The sequence below is a fragment of the Thermobia domestica genome, chromosome 18 (assembly GCF_964235325.1).
Source record: "Thermobia domestica chromosome 18, izTheDome1.hap1.1, whole genome shotgun sequence".
NCBI classification, from domain to species: domain Eukaryota; kingdom Metazoa; phylum Arthropoda; class Insecta; order Zygentoma; family Lepismatidae; genus Thermobia; species Thermobia domestica.
This window is the reverse complement of record NC_137471.1, coordinates 53199046-53221764: the sequence shown is the minus strand read 5'-3', so window position 1 is coordinate 53221764 and position 22719 is coordinate 53199046. Positions and strand designations below refer to the sequence as shown.

The following is a 22719-nucleotide window of genomic DNA, read 5'->3' as shown; positions in this document are numbered from 1 at the left end:
TAGAATTATTACAGCATTGTTACAACATTAGCTACACTTCTTTGTTCAGATAGAACATTTACACTTGTACGTCTTTCACCAATATGTATGGGGAAAAAAAGAAATGAAGTAAAGGAGACAATAATGATGAGAAATGAAAATGAAAAAAGTGGGAGGAAACGGGGGAACCCCGAGAAAACCCACGCACACGGTGTCTGTCCATCACAAATCTCACTTGGCGCGAGCTGGGATTAAACCAAGGACCAAGGACACTAGAGGTGAACGCTCTACCACTAAACTATTGCGGCCCTAATATGAATGGTCACGTTTAGGTAGTTAGTGATGATTTTTTGGTGAGCGTGATCTTCCATACTTAGCAACATTTAATAAAACTTTTTTTGTCTCCTTTAAATGTACTGTTCACCAGATACCACCTACCCTTTAAATGTATTGTTCACCAGATCAATAAAAAAAATAGTAATTGGACCAAAAAAAAACCTATGATTTCAATATTACGAGAATACAATTCAGGCCATACAAATTAAAATTGATCTAATCAGTATTTCTCTGTGATAATCAATTCCATTACCATACATCTTCACAGAATAGTGGTTAAAAAAAAAAAAAAAAAAAACAGTTGTTTTACTGTACAAATACTTTTTATTTCAATTTCCACATTTTTTCAGCCTATTAAAAATCCTGGGCTCCCCAGCGGTTCTGCAAAAGAAAACAAATATTTATCAAAATAGTAAATTCATGACTAAGTTCACGAAGTTCTTGATAGTATGATGCATACGAACATCTAAAAAAGTATTTTTTCCTTCCTAAAAGGAATAAGTGAATACTAGCTTAAAACGTTGATTATTTCAAGGCCAAACAACAGAACATATGTTACAATGATAAAAAGCAAAGAGATTACATTTGATGCAATCAAAATATTAAAAAAATACAGTGTAGTTGCCAACAATGTGCCTACTATCTAATACATGTTCTTTTGCCATTTCTTCAAAACAAATAGCCTATTTGGATGTTACCTTCGACTTCACAAATAATTTCACAATACTGTTAGTGTTGAAAGAAAAAAAAAAGTCCAAACATAAGACATACCAATCAATAGATCTCAATAGATCTCGTACATTCTCACGTGTAGTTTTCGATTTAAAAAAAAAAAAAAATCCGAAAATTGATTATATACGATGATGTCACCTGTCACGATGACATTGACAATGAAATAAATCTTCATCCAGCTTTTTATGGTACTAACAAGATGGCAATGAGAAATAGCCCAAAATTAAGAATAACTCTTATACGAGGGATGTCCAGAGTGTACCAGACGTTTTGGCTTATCACTGCAGTGGGCGGGATTAGAATCGCCATCTTGGTGTAAGAGCGTTGCCACACTCAGTAAGCATCTAGTTGTGGTAGCGTGAAGACAGACACTTTTACTGTGCTTTATGTAACATGTTACAATACAAAATCCAGCCTCTTTCGAGGTGCGTTCTTTGATTAGGTTTTTCTTGGCACAAAAAAAAAAAAAAAAAAAAAAAGCCAATTGAAATCCATCGCCAACTGTGTTCAGTGTACGGAAATGGAATAATTTCATGTTCGTACACTTTTCACGACAACGCACGTCCACACATGGCCAAGCGTACCCGAGAGCTCTTGGATGGTTTTGGACGGGAGGTTTGATTACCCACCATACAGCCCGGATTTGGCGCCGAGCGACTACCACTCTTCCCAGCTATGAAGACATGGCTCGCTACACAACGCTTTGATACTGAGCCGAACTGCATGTCAGTATAAGCCAGTGGTTGAAATTGCAGGCGGTAGATTTCTACCGCAACGGTATTGAAAAACTTATGCCACGGTATGATAAGTCCCTTGATGTGCATGGCGATTATGTGTAAAAGTAATTTCCGTTTAAATATAATACTGCCCAAAAATAAAACATACATTAATTAATACATCACATTCAGCTAAACTAAAAGGCATGATTGAGAGTAAATTTTCACGCGTAGTCTTCGAGAAAACTAAGGAAAAAATTATTTCGTTCAGAAGTATTTTGTTTGTTGCCATTATTAATTGATAGTTTGTGTTCTGTTGAAAAAGATTGTTTAGTTATTTATGTTCTGTGTATATTAAAAAAAAAAGTTGTGTCTATATAATGACACAACTACTACTGACAAACTTGACATAAGAACATGAATTTGTTGGATTTGGACACTTGCTGCTGACTGTACTTTACTAGTATGCAATATGATTATCATTCAATTTTCCACATTTTATCAAACAGTGCAATAATCAAAAAACAAAATAAGTTTATCTGCATCATTTTCTTATGAAAAATACCACATACACCTAAATTAAGAAAAGTAATTTTCATATAAAAACAATATAGTGTTTGATTAAAGCAATATTTTGGAAAGAAAAGAAAATGTATGAATGATTCATGAAAATTCATTAGGAAAAAAAGTTCAAAAACTGTCAATTAGGAAGTTTTAACTAACTCACCTACAATGTGCCCTGAAAATTCTAAAATGATTATTATATTCGTAGTATGATATTGGCAACCAATCCTCTTTCCTTCAACAGCTAGACATAAGTGAAGACCTTCGGTTTCACAAATATTCTATTTTATTAAATTTATTCCTTTTCATAGAGTATAGTGATCTCTAACATTTTAATAGCTTAATTTTTTCTCACAAAATACTAAAATCAACATTAAGTTGAATAAAATGTAGTATTAAAAAAAAATTGTAAAGCTGAAGCTCTTCACTACTTGCTAGCTGCTGAAAGAAACAGATTTGGCTGCCGAAATCACATGAGGAATATAACAATTCCCTTAGGATCCCAGGTCACATTATATTTAATCTGAACAAAATGTTCCAGGTTGTATTTGTATTAAAGGTTTTAAATTATATTACTTCAGAATTGGACATAACATGTCATCATCATCATAGGTATTCTGCCTTATTGGCAGGTCACTTGCTGCAGCTGAGAAGCTTCCATGTTCCACGGTCCTCCGCTAACCTCTTTGTCTTCGCGTATGATCTTTCTGTTTTAATATCATCCATTAATTGTAGTCTCCTTCGCCCCCTCCCTCTCTTTCCCGCCACCATACCTTCTAGGACGTCCCTCATGATACAATCTCTTCTTAGACAATGTCCCAACCAGTTTCTCTTCCTAATACTATCTAAAAGTGTTCTTTTCTCACCCACCATTTCTAACACACTCTCATTCGTTTTCCGCTCGACCCAACTAATTCTTTCCATTCTTCTCCACACCCACATTTCGAAGGCTTCCAGTCGATTTTCTTCACCTTTACGTAATGTCCACGTTTCCGCCCCATACAGTACAACACTCCACACGAAGCATTTTATGAGTCTTTTTCTCAACTCTTTATTCAAGGTCCCACAAAACAGACTTTTCTTCCTACTAAAGGCTTCTTTCGCCATTCCTATCCTTGCTTTTATTTCACGTTCGCACTTCATGTCACTATTAAGAATACTACCCAGGTATCGAAAACTATTCACTTGTTCTATTTTCACCCCTCCTACTTTTATATTTGACACAGACCCCTTCGTTCTAATCACCATGGCTTTTGTCTTTCTAACATTTATTTTCATCCCATATTCTTCCAAGCCCTTTCTCATTTTTTCTAACATTTTATTGATTTTCTTTTCAGATTCTGCAAGAAGCGCCATATCATCTGCAAATCTTATGCATCTAATCATTCTACCTCCTATCGAAATACCATCATCATCATGTAGGCTCTTTTTCACTATATCTTCTAGATAGACATTAAATAGTGTTGGCGAGAGGCAGCATCCTTGTCGAACTCCCCTGCCAATTGCACTCTCTTCCGTCATTTCTTCCCCTATCCTCACACTTACTTGTTGGTTCATGTATAAGTTTCTTATGAGTCTTCTATCTTTCCATTCCAACCCTATCTTCGTTAGAACTCCCAACAATAATTCCCAATTCACGCGGTCAAAAGCCTTTTCTAGATCAATAAATACAACATACACCTCTTTCCCTTTTTCTATAAATCTTTCACCGATCGCCCTTAATAATTTAATTGCATCTCTCGTGCCCTTGCCTCTTCTGAACCCAAACTGCTCCTCTTCAACATCTTTATTTGTTCTTTCATATAACCTTCTGTTCAGTATTCGGAGCAGAATTTTAGCTGAATGAGATATGAGACTAATAGTTCTATAGTCCTCACATCTCTTTAGGTTCGATTTCTTAGCCATCGGTATCATGATCGTTTTCAGAAAGTCTTTTGGCCATTCTCCTGTTTCATATATTTCATTGCATAGTCGCAACAATTCTTTCTTTCCCTTGTCTCCTATATTTTTAATGAATTCGATTGGTATGCTATCTATTCCGGTTGCCTTTCCATTCCTAATCTCGGATATAGCCTTTTCAAACTCATCCCGAAGAATACTAAATCCTTTATCATCCTCGTCTACTTCATTTTCTACTTCAACATTTAGGCTACATGGTCTATTCCTACTCTCATATAAGTCTTATTCTTTCCACCTTCCTATGACATTTCTCTCGCTGACTACCTTCCCATTCTTATTTTCTACTGCCATCATAATACCCCCTTGTTTCCTCCGAAATTCCATAGATTTCACCTCCTTGTACATTTCCTCATATTTCCCAACTCTTTCTAATTCTTCTATGTCCTAGCATTTTCTTTTGTAAAACTCTTCCCTCGCTCTGTCTGTTTCTCTTCGTAATTCATTATTTAACTTTCTGTACATCTTTCTGCCCTCTTCTGTATCAACCTGTTTCCACATCTTCCTCTCACTCATTTTCTGCAACATCTGCTCTGTAACCCATGGTTTCTTAGCAGTTTTGTGTTCGCGGTAACCTACTGCTTCTTCTGCAGCCTGCTGTAAGCAACGTTTAATATGTTCCCACCGTGCGTTACTACCTACGCCTATCCTTTCCTCATTTGAACATTTTCCTTCGAATTTTTCAACGAAAAGATTTCTTATTTCCTCGTTTTTCAACTTTTCAGTATTCAACACTTTGTTACCTACTTTTCTTCTGCCTACATTTTTCAGTTGAATATCTACTTCGGCCAGCACAAGATTATGATCAGAGAAAATATCAGCCCCGGGAAGGGTCTTCGCGTTCTTTAAGCTATTCCGATACCTGTCCTGAATCATAACATAGTCTATCTGATATTTTCCGCCGTCTATTGGTGATTTCCATGTATATCTTCCTCTCTTGTGCTGATTGAACCAAGTATTCCCAATTACTGGTGAATTCTGTCTACAGAAATTCACCAGTCCCTCTCCCCTTTCATTTCTTTTGCCTAAACCATATTTTCCTACGATCCTACCTTCCTGTTTTTCTCCCACAACTGCATTGAAATCTCCCATTAGAATTATGCATGCACCCTTCTTCTCCCTATCTATAATTTCTTCTATTTTTTCATAATTTTCTTCTACTTCTTCAGTTGCATGCGACGTCGTCGGTGCATATGTCTGTATCACCACTAGATCCCTCGTTTTCCCTTTAAGTCTTAACATCATGACTCTATCATCAATAAATTCTACTTTTACTACCTTCTCCTTTAAGCGCTTTCCAAGAATTATTCCTACGCCATTATGACCGCTCTTTTCATTACCTGAGTAAAACATTCTATATCCTTCGCTGTTCAATACCCCATTATCTTCCCATCTAACTTCACAAACGCCCACCAAATCTAAATTATTTTGTTTCATTTCTTCTTTAAGATTTTCTAATTTTCCTCCCTGTAACATAGTACGTACGTTCCATGTCCCTATCCTAAACCTTTTGCTCTTCCCTGTCTTTCTTTCTCTGTCTGTCTTCCCTCCATTATTACTTTCTCGTCCAATAATCCTTCCCAAGCCATCCCCCTCCCGGAGATCCGAATGGGGGGATATTTTACCTTCGGAACTACATTTAAGTTATAATCTGTAATCTGTTAAACAATTACATGTTAAATAATAAAAATAAATTACAGAAAATATTAATAATAAATATACAAACTAATAATCTCTGAGGCTACAGAAGAAAAGTGCAAAAAGTCTCAATTTCACACACACAATTTTTTACAGATAAACGAGACATAACGTAAGATGGGAGATTGACCAGAAGAATGTCTCTTTTCAATAAACTGATAAAATTACAAGCTACCATTCAACTTCAGAGCGAACGGGAGAGAGAGAGAGCGGGCTTATCCGTTACGTAACAGAAATGAATGGGGTAGGTAAAAGGAAAGCGAGACAGCCCAGGCAAAGTTTCCTCTTGGCTATGTGCATACCGTATGCGCCTATTGCGCAGAATATTTGGCCCTGGTAGAAGTTCACATGATTCGGATCCCAGTTAAGCTTAAGTCCCATAATGTCTTGATTCTAAACGAGAAGCTAAACTACAATTCAGCCAACCGAACTAGGCACGGGTCATTTACAGAATAATACTATTTACCAAGTTTTTGTCCATGCAATGCATAAGGACAAAGTTTGCTACACCGGAGATAACAGTAGCTTTGATGCAACTCTGTAAGAAACAAAACGAAAATTGTACAAGCCTAGGCTATGTTTCTTTGTTTTTACCTAATAATTGTATTTTCCTTTTATTCGTGATACCTGCCCAAGATGATGGTTGTAAAGACGTTATCGTTGGAAATCTATAGTTTACAACAGAAAGGTGTAACGTACCGGTTTACCGGTAGCGATTACATTATATTAATACCGGTATGCATATATTGAAACTCGTTACATGTTTGATGGCTCCCGTATTGTGCATTTGTGCTATTTTATTTTATTATTGTTATGTTCGTGTGTTTGTGTTAATTACATAGGTTAGTTGTTGTTAGGTCGGTTTGGCACACCTTGGCAAACCTTTGCTTTCTCTGATATTTCGTAATTATAGAGATTCAGGCTATTATTCTATATCTGAGCACATGTTTGACTTGTAAAACCTATATTGTTAGGCGAAATATAATTATGTATAAATAAATTAACCGGTGTCACAATGTGCATTGTGCTGACGAAGAATTACAGTATGGTAATACAAATATAATTACGATAATAATAATGAAACATTACCAGTACATTTCAAAATCATATTAAATTGTTGAATAGAAGAAGGGGGGATTTGTATTACACACTTTATTAAGTTGAAAATGGTATTATTGTTACTCACCAAGATTTTCAATCCAAAATTCTTGTATCTTTATACTTAATTATCAACAGAGCATTAGGCCTAGCGTTAGGCCTAATAATAATGACAATTCAGTGAAGTTTTAGTGAAGTTTTCTGCTGGGTACTACCAAACTCAACTGATTAATAATATTAGAAATATTAGAATTATATTTATAAGCAGTAAAATCACTAAATTGGGGGAAAGCAAACATAATTCTAATGATAGTTGTTGATATACTGATTTTTCTAAATTAATGCAATTAACAATAGTGTGAGATAATAATTATACATAAAATAGGCAATGCACGAGTAGTTAGGTATAGAAGAAGAAGAAGAAGAAAGTGTAAAGACCAGCAAAGGAGGGGGGAGCGAGAACTCGATGTAGAAAATTGGTATATTACGAAATTATTTTATCTGTGATACTAACCTGTGAAAATTTTATTATTCTGGACTAACTAAGAAAGTTTCGATTGCCGAGTTCTCTCAAAATTTAGCAACCTCATGTGACTACACCCCCGCTGGTCATTAGCTGTTGAAAGCCGCCATTACAGCAGCAAGAAAAAAAAGCCAGTTAAGAAGTCGGTTGACGGCCGAGATTCCCGGCTTTTGGAGAAGGGAAAGTGGGCTGTTATCGGGCTCCTTAAGACTGTAAGTAATTGTACCTGGCTTCCAGGTAACCTGATTTTTCTTATTTTGAACAATAACATCTTTATGGAGATAAAGGTTCGTCTTCCAAGATGGCGTCGGTGACGTAGGAGTGTATTGTGAAATTCAATAGTTTGAAAATTTTTATAAAACTAATAACTCTTGGAAGTAATCTTGTGAAAAATGATCAATATAAGTACTATGGATAGCTAAATTTCATTTGCGTTACGCATCTCACTTATCTGCCATAAATGTCTCCACGTTACTATTAATCTTTACAACCACTTCAAAATTTTGCATGATAGAATGAATCTTAAGTCGGAATGCTTTTAAATATAAGCGGATTTACCCTTATTGCGTATTCGGTACATTTTCTTAGTTTACTGTAAACTCACAGTATGATTAGCTTAGCTCCGGAATATTTTATGAAGGTTGATTTCACCTTGTGGCTCTTAGATTTATATGACTGACAAACTAATGAATTGATCCACCACATTAGTATGAATTTTCTTGCATGTTGTAAGAAAAAAAAAGTAAATAAATAAAACGTTCCATATTAGTATTGAGAATATCCTGTCACGTAGTTACGTTTCTTATCATCAATCATACCATATGTACATAATTCGCTGTTCATTATTTTTTTTTTACTTTGTAGTGCATAAATAAAATATTTAATGTGTTGTCCGAGGGTGAGCTAAATGCTTAAGCCATATCTGATATATGCTACAGTCTTAGAACTCAGTTGGAGTTATACAGTAGCAACACAGATTGGAGGACATTGTAGAATATGAGTGACAATTAGATAATTATGTCTTCAGAAATGGAACGTTCAGGTTTTTTCATAGATAATTAAAAAGGGGATGGATCAGTATTTATTAGAGTTTTTTTTTCTTTTCTTGTCTGTAAAACCAGTCATGATACGAATTTAGTCGAAGAGCAATTATTGTAAAGTTCCGTAGTTGGCTACTCAAGAGCAATCCTTGTCTGATATATTGAAATTAATGTACCGATTCGCTGAAACTGTCTTGTGATTATTAAATATATCAATTGAAGTATCGATATGCAACTTTATGAAATTGTTATGAGATACAATTGTCTTAAGTTATTAATCAAACTGGATTTTTTTTTTTCTTTTCAAACTTGTCTCCGTTTTGTAATAATAAACCGACCTAAAATAATAAAATTGTTATCCTAACTTGAGCTTATGATTTCGAATAAACTAATTTATTAAATAGCAATGTGAACAGTGATACATATAGAGGTTGTAATAATACGGAATCTTACTGCTGGTTTACTGCTTAAGCAAGAACCTAAATGTCATTTTCTAGAACCGAGTCAGTTGCGCGTTATTTCGTTGGAACAAAGCTAATATTGAGCGGCATTACAGAACTTTGTTTTTTTTTTCTTTATTACCTATTCAAAATTTGTAAATTATCATAGTGTATAATATTTAGAAATACCCATCACTCTGTTTTATTGGATTTTAAGAATCTTTAACGAAGTGGTAATCCAATTCAGGAATTTTTATTTATTTTCAAGATTTTCTTCTTCCGGGAAAAGAGCGGATTTTACAAAGTGGCGACCCAAAGCCAAGGATGATTATTGACTTCGCTGTAGTATGTAATACTGGTGTGAGATTCTGTAATTACAGTGGGGATAATTATGGTAGATGTTGGAGATGCGTGACTCAATTACTATGTAAAAAAAAAAAATGAGTGAAGTATCAGTGAGACGACATGAACCAGAAAAGTACAGTTGCTGTGATAGCAGTAGTGCTAAAGACAATGTAGCTATTTGTTGTGAGAGCTGTGACCAATGGTTCCATATAAAGTGTTTGAATATGTCATCAGCTGAATTAGAGATTCTAAGACAATCGGAGGACAAATGGTATTGTGTTACATGTAAAGTGCAAGGAAATAGAGAAGTAAATACTGAAATGAATGTACAGGCTGAAATTAATGCTGTTGTAGGTCAGGATGACATTGTTGTTACTGGTAGAAAAGAAAAGCCAAAGAAATCTGTCCCAGAAATTGAAATAGGGGGTGGTCCTCTTTTAGATAAGTTAACAACGATTATTGCAGGGTTGAGATTAGATATGTCCTCATTTAGAGCAGAAATAGCGACAAATATAAGTGACTTAAAAACAGAAATGTCATCTATCAGAACGGAAATTAGTAATGAAATGACAACTAATATAGGTGAATTAAAATCAGAAATGTCAAAGATGGGTAATGACATTATATTTCTTAAGGAATCTTTTTCGTCTATGAAAGGGGAGTTAAGAAATGAAGTATCGCAGCTTAAATCTGAAATTGAAGAAACAAAAATTAAATTTGGAGAATCTGTAGTTGATGTTCAGGAGAAATTTTCTAGAGAAATAACTGATATTACTAAAGATGTGGATAAGGTTAAGTCTGATGTAGGTATTTTAAAATTAGATCTTAAAGAATCGACTGAAGATATGGATTGTAAATTAGAAACTGTTACCAAAGAAATATCTGCATTGAAAGTTGAAATTAGTAAAGTTAGTGTAACTGTAGAAACAGAAACAAAATTTGTAAAAGAGCAACAAGCTGAAGAAACCCGGAAGTTGTATGAATTAAATGAGAGAACAACGAACATGGTGAAAGTGTTAGAAAAGGACGTAGTTGATGCATATCGACATGGGCGCGATTTATGCAAACAAAACATTGAAAGTTTAAAGACCTTAGTATATGATCACCTAAATAAAAATAATTCAGATCAGTCGAGCCCCTTTGATCAGAATTTAATTGGAAAAACATCGAAGCCTGTTAGAACCGAGAATAACATGTCTAATGAAAACAATGAGACTCCGGTATTCATGTTAGATGGGACGCGAATTAACCGAGAAGAAAACGTCGTACACATAAATCTATCTTCATCATCTGACTCGGATGAAGAGAGAAATAAATATAAAAATAAAAATAAACGGCTTAGGAATAAAACCGGTAGAAAGAGGACGTCGTGTCGCGAACCGTGCGTCATGCAATGTAAAAGGGCAGACATAGTTGTAAATGATAATGTAGAAATGGAAACTTCAGATCTAGATAAGACAAGTAAACAATGGGAAAACAGTCCCTCATACAAAATGGGTGCGGGATCTTACCTGCGCGAATTACATCACTTTCCACGGTTTGACGGACAGCTAACTCAGGGAGTGGCACAAATTTTTTTAGATGATTTGATGCAGACAATGAATATGTATGTACTAACCGATAGGGACCGCCTATATATAATTGCAAGATGTTTAGAAAAGTCAGCTAAGATTTGGCATAGAAGTGTAGTAAATCAAATCAAAACATTTCAAGATTTTGTCAGATTATTTAAATTACAGTACATATCGGAGCGAATGGAGAGAGCACAAAAGCGCCATCTCTATTCGTTGCGGTATGACAAAAGTAAACACTCTTCCTTGTTGGGATTCGTTCGGCATATTGTAGAGAAATATAATTCCATTGTGACATCGCCTTCTGATCAGGAATTAAAGGATCTAATATTAGATTGTCTTCCAAGCGAAGAATCAAAAATTTTAAAGTTAGGATCGGTCGCTACCGTGCAGGATCTAATACTAAGGATAGCGGAATTAGAATGTAATCCCAACTCTTGTCCAGATTTCAGTGGTGTAAAATTTCAGAATAGGAAACCACAAATAAGGAAGACGTTTATTTCGCAGTCTAACTCGACTCGAATTGATAATGCTGTTCAAACAGAACCGATGAAAAACGAAACTTCAGGGAACGAGAACCATTTTCGAACTTTAACTAGTCAAAATTTTAGAAACAATAATGGACGACAACGTCAAAATTGGAGGAGGAATCGGAATTTGAAATCAAGCTGGGGGACGAATGGAGTTAACAAATTTAGACCTATGAATGGAGTCCTACCTTACCCTTTAGTGTATGGGAATGGACCAGTCCCTTATGCTGCACCTGGAATGTATAATTTGAAACCACCATATGGCCAATGTCCTCCGGTTCCTATATTTAGTTCTCCTTTCTCTTCTAACATGCCGGTGGTAACTTCGGTTACTTCAGCATTACACCCGCCGTATCCTTCTGTTACTGCCGAGTCGATGAATAGTAATAATATTTCTACGTTTATGAAAAACTCAATTCCTGTTTCGGAAAACATCTTGAGCAGCCATCCTTAAGGGGAGACGATGACTGCTCAAATCAACTTCTCTCCCCGAAACAAAATTTAGGAAACCTATACAAGATTGATGATCCGAATTCTGAAAGTAAAAATGATTTTAACTTACCTTCTTTGAAATTATTAACGTACTTTGTTTTGAGAGAAGAAGAAGAAAGTGTAACAAAACAAGACTTTGAGATATTTCCTTCGCCTTCTGTGAAATGTAGGGTGGGGGAAGTGCAAATAAAATGTATCCTGGACACAGGCGCTGAACTCAATTTGTTAAATTATAATGTTTGGTTGAAATTACAAAATTCCTTTCGGTCCGCAAAGTTAAAACCTGTGCCCAGTGTACATTTGAACGCTTTTGCTGGAAAAGATAGCTTCCCAGTAAAGGGATTGCTCGAATTAACATTAAATATTCAGGACAATCTTTTTGATGTGCCTGTGTTCGTCGTTAAGGACATGAAAGCTGGGTTATTATTAGGCTCGCCTTTCTTTGTGAAATTTCAGGTAATTTTGGACAGTTCTAATAAGAAATTAATTTTGAAAAATAATAAACAAGAAAAGGTGACGTTGGATATTTCTTATCCAAAAATATTATTGGTACATGTAGATAATACCCAGATGTCCAATAACCATTGTGATGTTTCTTCTCCTTCCGATAAACGAAGTACTGATTACGGTGAAATTTCGGAGACAGAAATTAAGGAATACATAAATAGTCGAAATGATTTGGATATGGAAACTAAATTAAGACTACAGACACTGTTAATTAAATATAAACATTTATTTTGTGAATATCCAAAACCGATTCGATGTGAGCCATATAACATTGAGCTCAGTGATCATGAGCCTGTTGTGGGAAAAATTTATCCCATACCACAGGCTATGCAAAAGGAGTTCGAAGAGGAGCTACAGAAATGGATGAAGTTAGGTATAGCAAAAGAACATGCTAGTAGCTATAGAAATCCAATACACTGTGTTAGAAAAAGTTCGGGGGGTGTGAGACCTGTAATTGATCTCAGATTACTGAACTCGAAAGTAATTAGTCCAAAAATTCAAGTAGAGCCCATTAACGAGATTTTATCGCGAATTTCAGGAGCGAAAGTCTTCAGCTCCATGGATGCTACCATGGGATACTATGGGGTGAAGTTACATCCAGATTCATTTAAGTACACTAGCTTCATTTATCTTGGTAGACAATATGTACTATGTGTTTTGCCTATGGGACTTAAATCGAGCCCTAGCATTTTTCAAGAAGTTATGAATTCTTACTTCGGGTTGGACACTCGACAATTTGTAGTGGTCTATCTGGACGATTTATTATGTTATAGCTCGGATTTAACGGAACATTTCCATCATTTGGAACAGATATTCAAAATTTTGGAATTTGGAAATTTCGCTCTAAATTTTAAAAAATGTCAATTCGTGCAATCCGAAATTTTATTCTTAGGTCATATTGTAAATGGGACAGAATTAAAACCCAATCCGAAACAAAATGAAGCCATCAGGTATTTTCCTGTTCCGAAAACTAAAAAGAAATTACGATCTTTCTTAGGAATCCTTTCCTGGAGAAGGAAATTTATCCCGCAATTTGCTGCGTTGACTGCGCCTTTCTTTGATCTCCTGAAAAAGGATAAGAAATATTGTCTAACAGACGAACTATTGGAAAAATTTCAAAAGTTAAGGGTGTTACTAAGTGAACCTCCGGCACTTAGCCAACCAGATTTTTCAAAACACTTTCACTTGTTTTCGGATGCATCCTTAGAAAATTTGGCCGGTTATCTTGCACAATATGATGAAAATGGAGAGTTACTAGTCATTGAATATGCTAGTCGGAAGTTAAAATTGTGTGAAGTATCTTATTCTATTTTTCAATTAGAGTTATTAGCAGTCTTATTCTTATGTGAACATTTTTCTTATTATATACTAGGTCGGAAAGTTACGGTGCATTGTGATAACAATGCAGTAACATATGCATTCACATTACAGAATTTGGATCCGAGAACCACAAAAATTTTGTTAAAGCTGCAACGATATGATCTCAAATTCGAACACATTAAGGGAGTGGATAATCATATAGCCGACATTTTAAGTAGAAATACTCCTGAACTCCCTGCTGAATCGGAAGAATATCAAATAAACTTTGTAAATTATGATGTAAATATGTGGTTTGACATAACAGAACTTGAGCAAATGCAGACATTAGATAACTATTGTCGTGATCTAAAGAATAAAATAGATGCCGGAATGAACAAAGATCACATTCAAATCGTAAATAACTTGATATATATTCAAAATGCTAAATCGAAACGTTGGCTGCTAATAATTCCTGAGTTGTTAATTGAAAGAATAGTAAGATGCATTCATGAAACAGGACATTTTGGGGTAAACAAATGCGTAAAGTTAGCACGAGAATTATTTTTTTGGAAATGTCAAAAACAAACCTTTAGGAAATTTATTAATAATTGCGAAATATGTGCTCGAACGAAATTTTCTAATAGATGCATTGCTCGCGAGGAATTACATATCAGCGCAGATAAACCCCATCACAAGATATGTGTTGATTTGGTGGGAAAATTACCATGCAGTTACGGCTACTACTATGTTCTTTCAATAGTTGATGTGTATACTCGCTTCATCTGTTACTTACCTTTGAGAACAGCAACTGCTGCTGAAATTATTCGAACTCTAGAAAGAGAATATTTTTATTTGTGTCCATATCCGAATTATATTGTGTCTGATCAGGGCCCACAGTTCGTCTCTCAGAGGTGGAAAAACTTTTGTAATGAGCATCAAATACGTCATATCTTGATTTCTCCATACAACCCGGGGGCTAACGGGATCCTGGAACGTTCGCATCGAGAATTGAACCGAATAGTAAGGTTGTTGTGCAGCAATAATCATTCAAAATGGAAAACGGTGTTGAAGACTGCACAAGACTTACTTAATTATTCATATAATAGTGCCATTGATTGTACGCCTGCTGAATTATTTATTTCTTTTTCGGCTGTCGACAGATTTAGGGAAAAATTTCCTTGGCCTCCGGAATTGCAGAATATGGAGAATTCGAGACGTCATATTCAGGTTGAACCAAGATTGTTTTCGAAAAGAAAAAGAAAATTACAAAATAACGTGGTCAAAATTAAAGAAGGAAATTTAGTAATGGTTCGAACACATTTTCTATCTGATGCGTTCAAAAGAATTACTCACAAGTACATGCCTGTTTATACCGGACCTTATGTTGCTACAAAAGTGCATCATAACTCTGTTTCGTTAAAAGATTTAAAGGGGAGAGAAGTACCTACACAAAATTTACAAAATGTGAAACTTTTCAATTGTTCTAATGAAAAACGGGAGGAGCTGTTAAAAGATTTTAAGTAGTTATATATAAAAAAAAAAAAAAAAATTGTTGAATTTTTTTTTTTTTACAGGCCACTGGGAAAAATGTAACGTACCGGTTTACCGGTAGCGATTACATTATATTAATACCGGTATGCATATATTGAAACTCGTTACATGTTTGATGGCTCCCGTATTGTGCATTTGTGCTATTTTATTTTATTATTGTTATGTTCGTGTGTTTGTGTTAATTACATAGGTTAGTTGTTGTTAGGTCGGTTTGGCACACCTTGGCAAACCTTTGCTTTCTCTGATATTTCGTAATTATAGAGATTCAGGCTATTATTCTATATCTGAGCACATGTTTGACTTGTAAAACCTATATTGTTAGGCGAAATATAATTATGTATAAATAAATTAACCGGTGTCACAATGTGCATTGTGCTGACGAAGAATTACAGTATGGTAATACAAATATAATTACGATAATAATAATGAAACATTACCAGTACATTTCAAAATCATATTAAATTGTTGAATAGAAGAAGGGGGGATTTGTATTACACACTTTATTAAGTTGAAAATGGTATTATTGTTACTCACCAAGATTTTCAATCCAAAATTCTTGTATCTTTATACTTAATTATCAACAGAGCATTAGGCCTAGCGTTAGGCCTAATAATAATGACAATTCAGTGAAGTTTTAGTGAAGTTTTCTGCTGGGTACTACCAAACTCAACTGATTAATAATATTAGAAATATTAGAATTATATTTATAAACAGTAAAATCACTAAATTGGGGGAAAGCAAACATAATTCTAATGATAGTTGTTGATATACTGATTTTTCTAAATTAATGCAATTAACAATAGTGTGAGATAATAATTATACATAAAATAGGCAATGCACGAGTAGTTAGGTATAGAAGAAGAAGAAGAAGAAAGTGTAAAGACCAGCAAAGGAGGGGGGAGCGAGAACTCGATGTAGAAAATTGGTATATTACGAAATTATTTTATCTGTGATACTAACCTGTGAAAATTTTATTATTCTGGACTAACTAAGAAAGTTTCGATTGCCGAGTTCTCTCAAAATTTAGCAACCTCATGTGACTACACCCCCGCTGGTCATTAGCTGTTGAAAGCCGCCATTACAGCAGCAAGAAAAAAAAGCCAGTTAAGAAGTCGGTTGACGGCCGAGATTCCCGGCTTTTGGAGAAGGGAAAGTGGGCTGTTATCGGGCTCCTTAAGACTGTAAGTAATTGTACCTGGCTTCCAGGTAACCTGATTTTTCTTATTTTGAACAATAACATCTTTATGGAGATAAAGGTTCGTCTTCCAAGATGGCGTCGGTGACGTAGGAGTGTATTGTGAAATTCAATAGTTTGAAAATTTTTATAAAACTAATAACTCTTGGAAGTAATCTTGTGAAAAATGATCAATATAAGTACTATGGATAGCTAAATTTCATTTGCGTTACGCATCTCACTTATCTGCCATAAATGTCTCCACGTTACTATTAATCTTTACAACCACTTCAAAATTTTGCATGATAGAATGAATCTTAAGTCGGAATGCTTTTAAATATAAGCGGATTTACCCTTATTGCGTATTCGGTACATTTTCTTAGTTTACTGTAAACTCACAGTATGATTAGCTTAGCTCCGGAATATTTTATGAAGGTTGATTTCACCTTGTGGCTCTTAGATTTATATGACTGACAAACTAATGAATTGATCCACCACATTAGTATGAATTTTCTTGCATGTTGTAAGAAAAAAAAAGTAAATAAATAAAACGTTCCATATTAGTATTGAGAATATCCTGTCACGTAGTTACGTTTCTTATCATCAATCATACCATATGTACATAATTCGCTGTTCATTATTTTTTTTTTACTTTGTAGTGCATAAATAAAATATTTAATGTGTTGTCCGAGGGTGAGCTAAATGCTTAAGCCATATCTGATATATGCTACAGTCTTAGAACTCAGTTGGAGTTATACAGTAGCAACACAGATTGGAGGACATTGTAGAATATGAGTGACAATTAGATAATTATGTCTTCAGAAATGGAACGTTCAGGTTTTTTCATAGATAATTAAAAAGGGGATGGATCAGTATTTATTAGAGTTTTTTTTTCTTTTCTTGTCTGTAAAACCAGTCATGATACGAATTTAGTCGAAGAGCAATTATTGTAAAGTTCCGTAGTTGGCTACTCAAGAGCAATCCTTGTCTGATATATTGAAATTAATGTACCGATTCGCTGAAACTGTCTTGTGATTATTAAATATATCAATTGAAGTATCGATATGCAACTTTATGAAATTGTTATGAGATACAATTGTCTTAAGTTATTAATCAAACTGGATTTTTTTTTTTCTTTTCAAACTTGTCTCCGTTTTGTAATAATAAACCGACCTAAAATAATAAAATTGTTATCCTAACTTGAGCTTATGATTTCGAATAAACTAATTTATTAAATAGCAATGTGAACAGTGATACATATAGAGGTTGTAATAATACGGAATCTTACTGCTGGTTTACTGCTTAAGCAAGAACCTAAATGTCATTTTCTAGAACCGAGTCAGTTGCGCGTTATTTCGTTGGAACAAAGCTAATATTGAGCGGCATTACAGAACTTTGTTTTTTTTTTCTTTATTACCTATTCAAAATTTGTAAATTATCATAGTGTATAATATTTAGAAATACCCATCACTCTGTTTTATTGGATTTTAAGAATCTTTAACGAAGTGGTAATCCAATTCAGGAATTTTTATTTATTTTCAAGATTTTCTTCTTCCGGGAAAAGAGCGGATTTTACAAAGGATACAGAAATTAAATTACTAGTTTTAACGTCCAGTTATACACCGTACGTTTAAAGATTATGAGTGACAGATATCAGTGAATAATTATGAAAGTGAAAGGAGAATGAAAATGTCCAACACAAGCCTATATGGCTTGGGAACGAACGTAACAATCTTTTGCAAAAGAGATGAGTGATCTCCAATACGCTCTCACTTCAAGACAAATGACTGAATTAACGCTGAAATTAGGATTTTCTTCACGTGAAAATACTTCAAAAATTGAGAGGTTCAAAAATTTCTGGCGCACAATTATTACAGTAATATGAGCTACCCATTTATATATATATACATATAAATATGGGCAGAGTCAATTCAGGAAGATGGCCACGCCCAACTTCAATATTCATTCAAATAAAAAACAAATCTCTACACAAGAGCGAATGAATATATAATGATAGGAATTTTAGTCGGTCAGAGCTAGAAATTTTAGTTACTACTGCCCCTTTTTCCCTTTGGGAAAAGAAAAACTAACTGTGTTTTGGTTTGCACTTTCTTCAATGCCCCCACTTATAAAACTGAAATGTTTTATGAAATCTGCTTTCAGTTTCTGCCTTCAGTTAATGAAACAGTTTCCTACACCTGAGACTTTCATAATATTGTACTGTGGAATTTGTTTTAGGCAGACTATTTATTATACGAGTGAATTTTGAATCCTTATATACAACAGTATGATTTCACACTTTTCTTAGAGCGGAATGGGGAGGGGGAGAAACAAGGAACTATGATAATAATTAGACTTTCACGTTTTTCATTTGTATATTGTTTCCATGTCTTTCATTCGGATTATTGTTATTTCACTGATTAAAATGTACACAGTCTCAAACTCAAGGAGGGCAGTTGCCCCCTCCTCTTGGAGCTTCAAATGGTGGGCCTATCCTACACACAATGTAATTAGTTTTGCTACTGTTTGTATGAATATTTACAATTTGAGTTTGCACATTATTTCCAAAATTTTGTATTTTATTTGCACCCTTTTTTAACAAAAATTTTGACCCAAAATTCCTAGCTCTAATGATGATTACGATAATCATGGAGAGACTACGATTTCCATCACTACACCGAAAGAATTGTTTAACAGATTACAGATTATAACTTAATTTTCACTTAAGAACCCTATGGCAAACTAATTCAGTAAAATCACAGTACCACCGTAAATACTTACATCTTGACTCTTTGTTTTCAATTTCTTCTCTATCAAATTCTGCAGCGCTTCAGAACGTACTGACAGAGTCTCAATTTTCTCAATCAGTTGCTGATACGGAGAAAGAGGTTGTGTTCCCATAACAACATGTCCTAGTTTGGAATCAATTTTTGCATCTAGTCTTGCATTTCGTATCAAGTTCACAATCCAGCACTCGGCCTCTTCAGGGTTCATGTTAAGCTTCTCTGCCAACATTCTACATATTAAAAGATCGATATTTTTAAATATATGAAGTAATAGTAATAAAACAAGAATTTAAATGTCAAAATCACCGAAAAATTTAATTTAATACTCAAAACATACAGACTGTATCCTGCTTCTACTTATGCAATTATTTACTTACTATTTAATTGAATTTCTTTTGAGGAGCCAACAACTTAAGATTAGGCAGCTATATAAAACTTTGAAGATAGTTAAATAAAGGTTAAATGTACGTACGCTAACTAAAGTTCACAGATTTCAACGAAACCTATACCGTTATCTTCAATGAAATATAGGCTACCTATGATTATTATACGATCAAAACGGGAAACACCCGATTTTATAGTACACCATATTCCCTAAAATCTGCAAATTTACTTAAATTTAAGAAGAGCGAAAAATGGAAAGAGACCGGGGATCGAATACGGCCTACCACGCTATGGCGATACTTCCAATGAATTTGAACGGTAAACCAGAGACCTCGATTCGATTTCCGTCCTGTTGTCCAGACAACAGAGCATGAAAGGGTGTGGCCATACCCACTTTTGCTTGCAGCCACACCTTAACCCTCGACGAAGATGAAAAGTATGCGTATTTCAGTGTGGATCAGATGGAAGAGGAGGAAAAATCGAAATATCCATTGCATTCTTCTGTCAAACGACATTTAATTAAAAAAAAACTTTTTAATATATTATAATTGTCCGAAATTACATAGATAGATAGATATGCTGATTTGTATCTGTAATTCGTGTTAATACGAGTATGATTTAGTCCAAGGAAATCAGCAGAAAACATAATATATAGTATATGAGTCTTTCTGTACATTGTTAGGCTCAACAAAACCTAAATACCAGATGCATACAAATGACTGAAAATAGTTTCACTGTACTAGCCTTGAATTACCTAGCTGTTTGTTAAAAAATTTCCTCGCTAATATTGACGTAATTAGGCTTCTAGTTTCAGTGGCACTATTTTTCGCAGTCAGCAGTTCTCTGCAATATTCAATCTGAATTATTGTGTTTAAGCTTAAAAACGTGTCACGGATCATACTTTTCACCATTAAATAATAATAATAATAATAATAATAATAATAATAATAATAAAAACATGAACACTTTACAGTTCCCCCCTTCGTCCTACCAGGATTGACAGAGCGACATTTTTATTTTCGTTTAACATACCACGATTATTCTCCAAGGTTACGAGAGACGGTGACAATGCTAGGGATGAAGAAAGTGAGAGGAAACAAGAGAAAGAGAAAAATCAAGGCACACGATGTTTGTCCACCACAAAGGCCACCTAGTGAGAGCAGGGATCGAACAGGGTCCACACGAATCAGAGGTGAGCACACCGCAGCCCCTACGGTAGGATGGAGCGAAAAATTCAAATTTTCGATTATCGAATTCTAATAGGACTCAAACGTTGCGTATTTGCATGCTAATCAATGAAAAAAATAACGAAAAAATTAACATTTTGTATTTTCAGTTCGCACAAACGGCCTAAAATTTAAAAAAAGATTACAAAAAAACACCAAAATTTACTTTCATGCGAAAAAATCAGATTTTTGAGTACCGAATTCTAACAGGGCTCAAACTTTGCGTATTTGCGTGCTAATCAATGAAAAAATAACGAAAATAATCACACTTTGGATCTTTATAGTTTGCGTAAACGGCCGAAAGTTTTTAAAAAAATAACAAAAAAAAAAAAAAAAAAAAAAACACATTTACCTTTACGCAAGAAATATACAGATTATTATTATTATTATTATTATTATTATTTTCATTTCTATAGCGGCAAGTACTTGATTTTAGTTGTGTGAGGGCCTGTTTGTTATGACATGGAAAATTTAAAAAGTCAAACTCATGAGCAATTTGTTATGCATAAGTGATATGATAACTTCTGTTGTCATGCTTTCGAGCACTGGAGTGGGCGACAACTTACATTTTCTACAATCTAATCCGTGGCATCAAAATTTAATGAAGGTGCCATAAAAGTTCTCAGAGCAATTCAAACAGAGCAGTGTGCTTCAGATATGGCTATAAGAGATCCTGGATCTTTCAATTACTTCCGACGGCTGACATGTGCAAACCGGGTCTTATGGTTGTGCGTTTCTCAAACAAATCCTACAAACGAACTCAAAGTGCTTGTAAACTACATTATATGCTCCTGTCTGGTTCGACATAGAGAGATATCAGTCAATGATACATGGACCTAAACATATTTTGAAGGTAGTTCAAAGAATTAGACATTTGATAACAACATTAAAAGAATCATCGATTCTGTGATTGAGAGAAACGCGTTCTTCTGTCATCCAGAGAACATACTATTGGCTACGACAGTGGATAAAAGACAACACGTACGAGAGCTGGGTTACAGGAGTGCTAGAGGCAAGAAATCAAGATCCGAAGGGGAAATCTGTTAGAACTTTTATGGCACCTTCAATGAATTTTGATGCCGCGGACTACAGTAACCTGATAGATTAGAGAAAATTAAGCTGTTGTCCCCTCCAGTACTCGAAAGCTTGACAAAAGAAACTACCTTATCACTTATACATGACAAATCTGCTTATGGGTTTGACCTCTTAAATTTTCCATGCCATATTCAGAAAGTTGAAAATTGTGTCAAAATTTGCAATGTCTGTCAGAGTCTGCAGGAAAAGAGTGCGGACAAGGAAACAAAGATGGCTACATAAGAGCCACTTTGTTCACAATACTTACAATGTCAAAATTTGATTTAAAAAAAAACCTGAATATAAGACAATATCCTTGACTAAATCGATATAATTTAGTACACTCTAATTCATAGGATGCTTGGATAGGGTGGAACTCGAATTACAGCCACCTCCTCGTGGTGAGTTCTGGATCACTTCAAGGAAAAAAAGAAGTTCAAGAATAAGCGAAGAGCTTCACAATCATTATAAAAATAAAATATATAAAATTACTCACATTAACGAATTAATAAAAAACATGACCTCACACAACTAAAATAAAGTATTTAGACGCTATAAAAATTAGAAAAAGAGTAACTGTATATTCCTTGCGTAAAGGTAAATATTGGTGTTTTTTGTCTAACTTTAGGCGGTTTGCGCAAACTGAAGATCCAAGTGTGATTCATGTCGTTATTTTTCCATTGATTAGCATGCGAATA

General features: G+C 34.5%; 1 protein-coding gene across 1 annotated transcript in view; it reads right to left on the bottom strand.

Annotated features, from left to right (window-relative positions):
- Positions 1–616: 616 nt before the first annotated feature.
- The window catches only part of eIF3e (eukaryotic translation initiation factor 3 subunit e), a 48050-nt gene continuing 25947 nt past the window's right edge, over positions 617–22719 (bottom strand). Inside the window, exons 8-9 of the mRNA XM_081746123.1 lie at positions 19333–19567; positions 617–696 (exon numbers count right to left, since the gene is read on the bottom strand). Coding sequence (XP_081602249.1) covers positions 670–696; positions 19333–19567 — 262 coding nt within the window. The 3' untranslated portion in view covers positions 617–669. The remainder of the gene's footprint in view (positions 697–19332; positions 19568–22719) is intronic.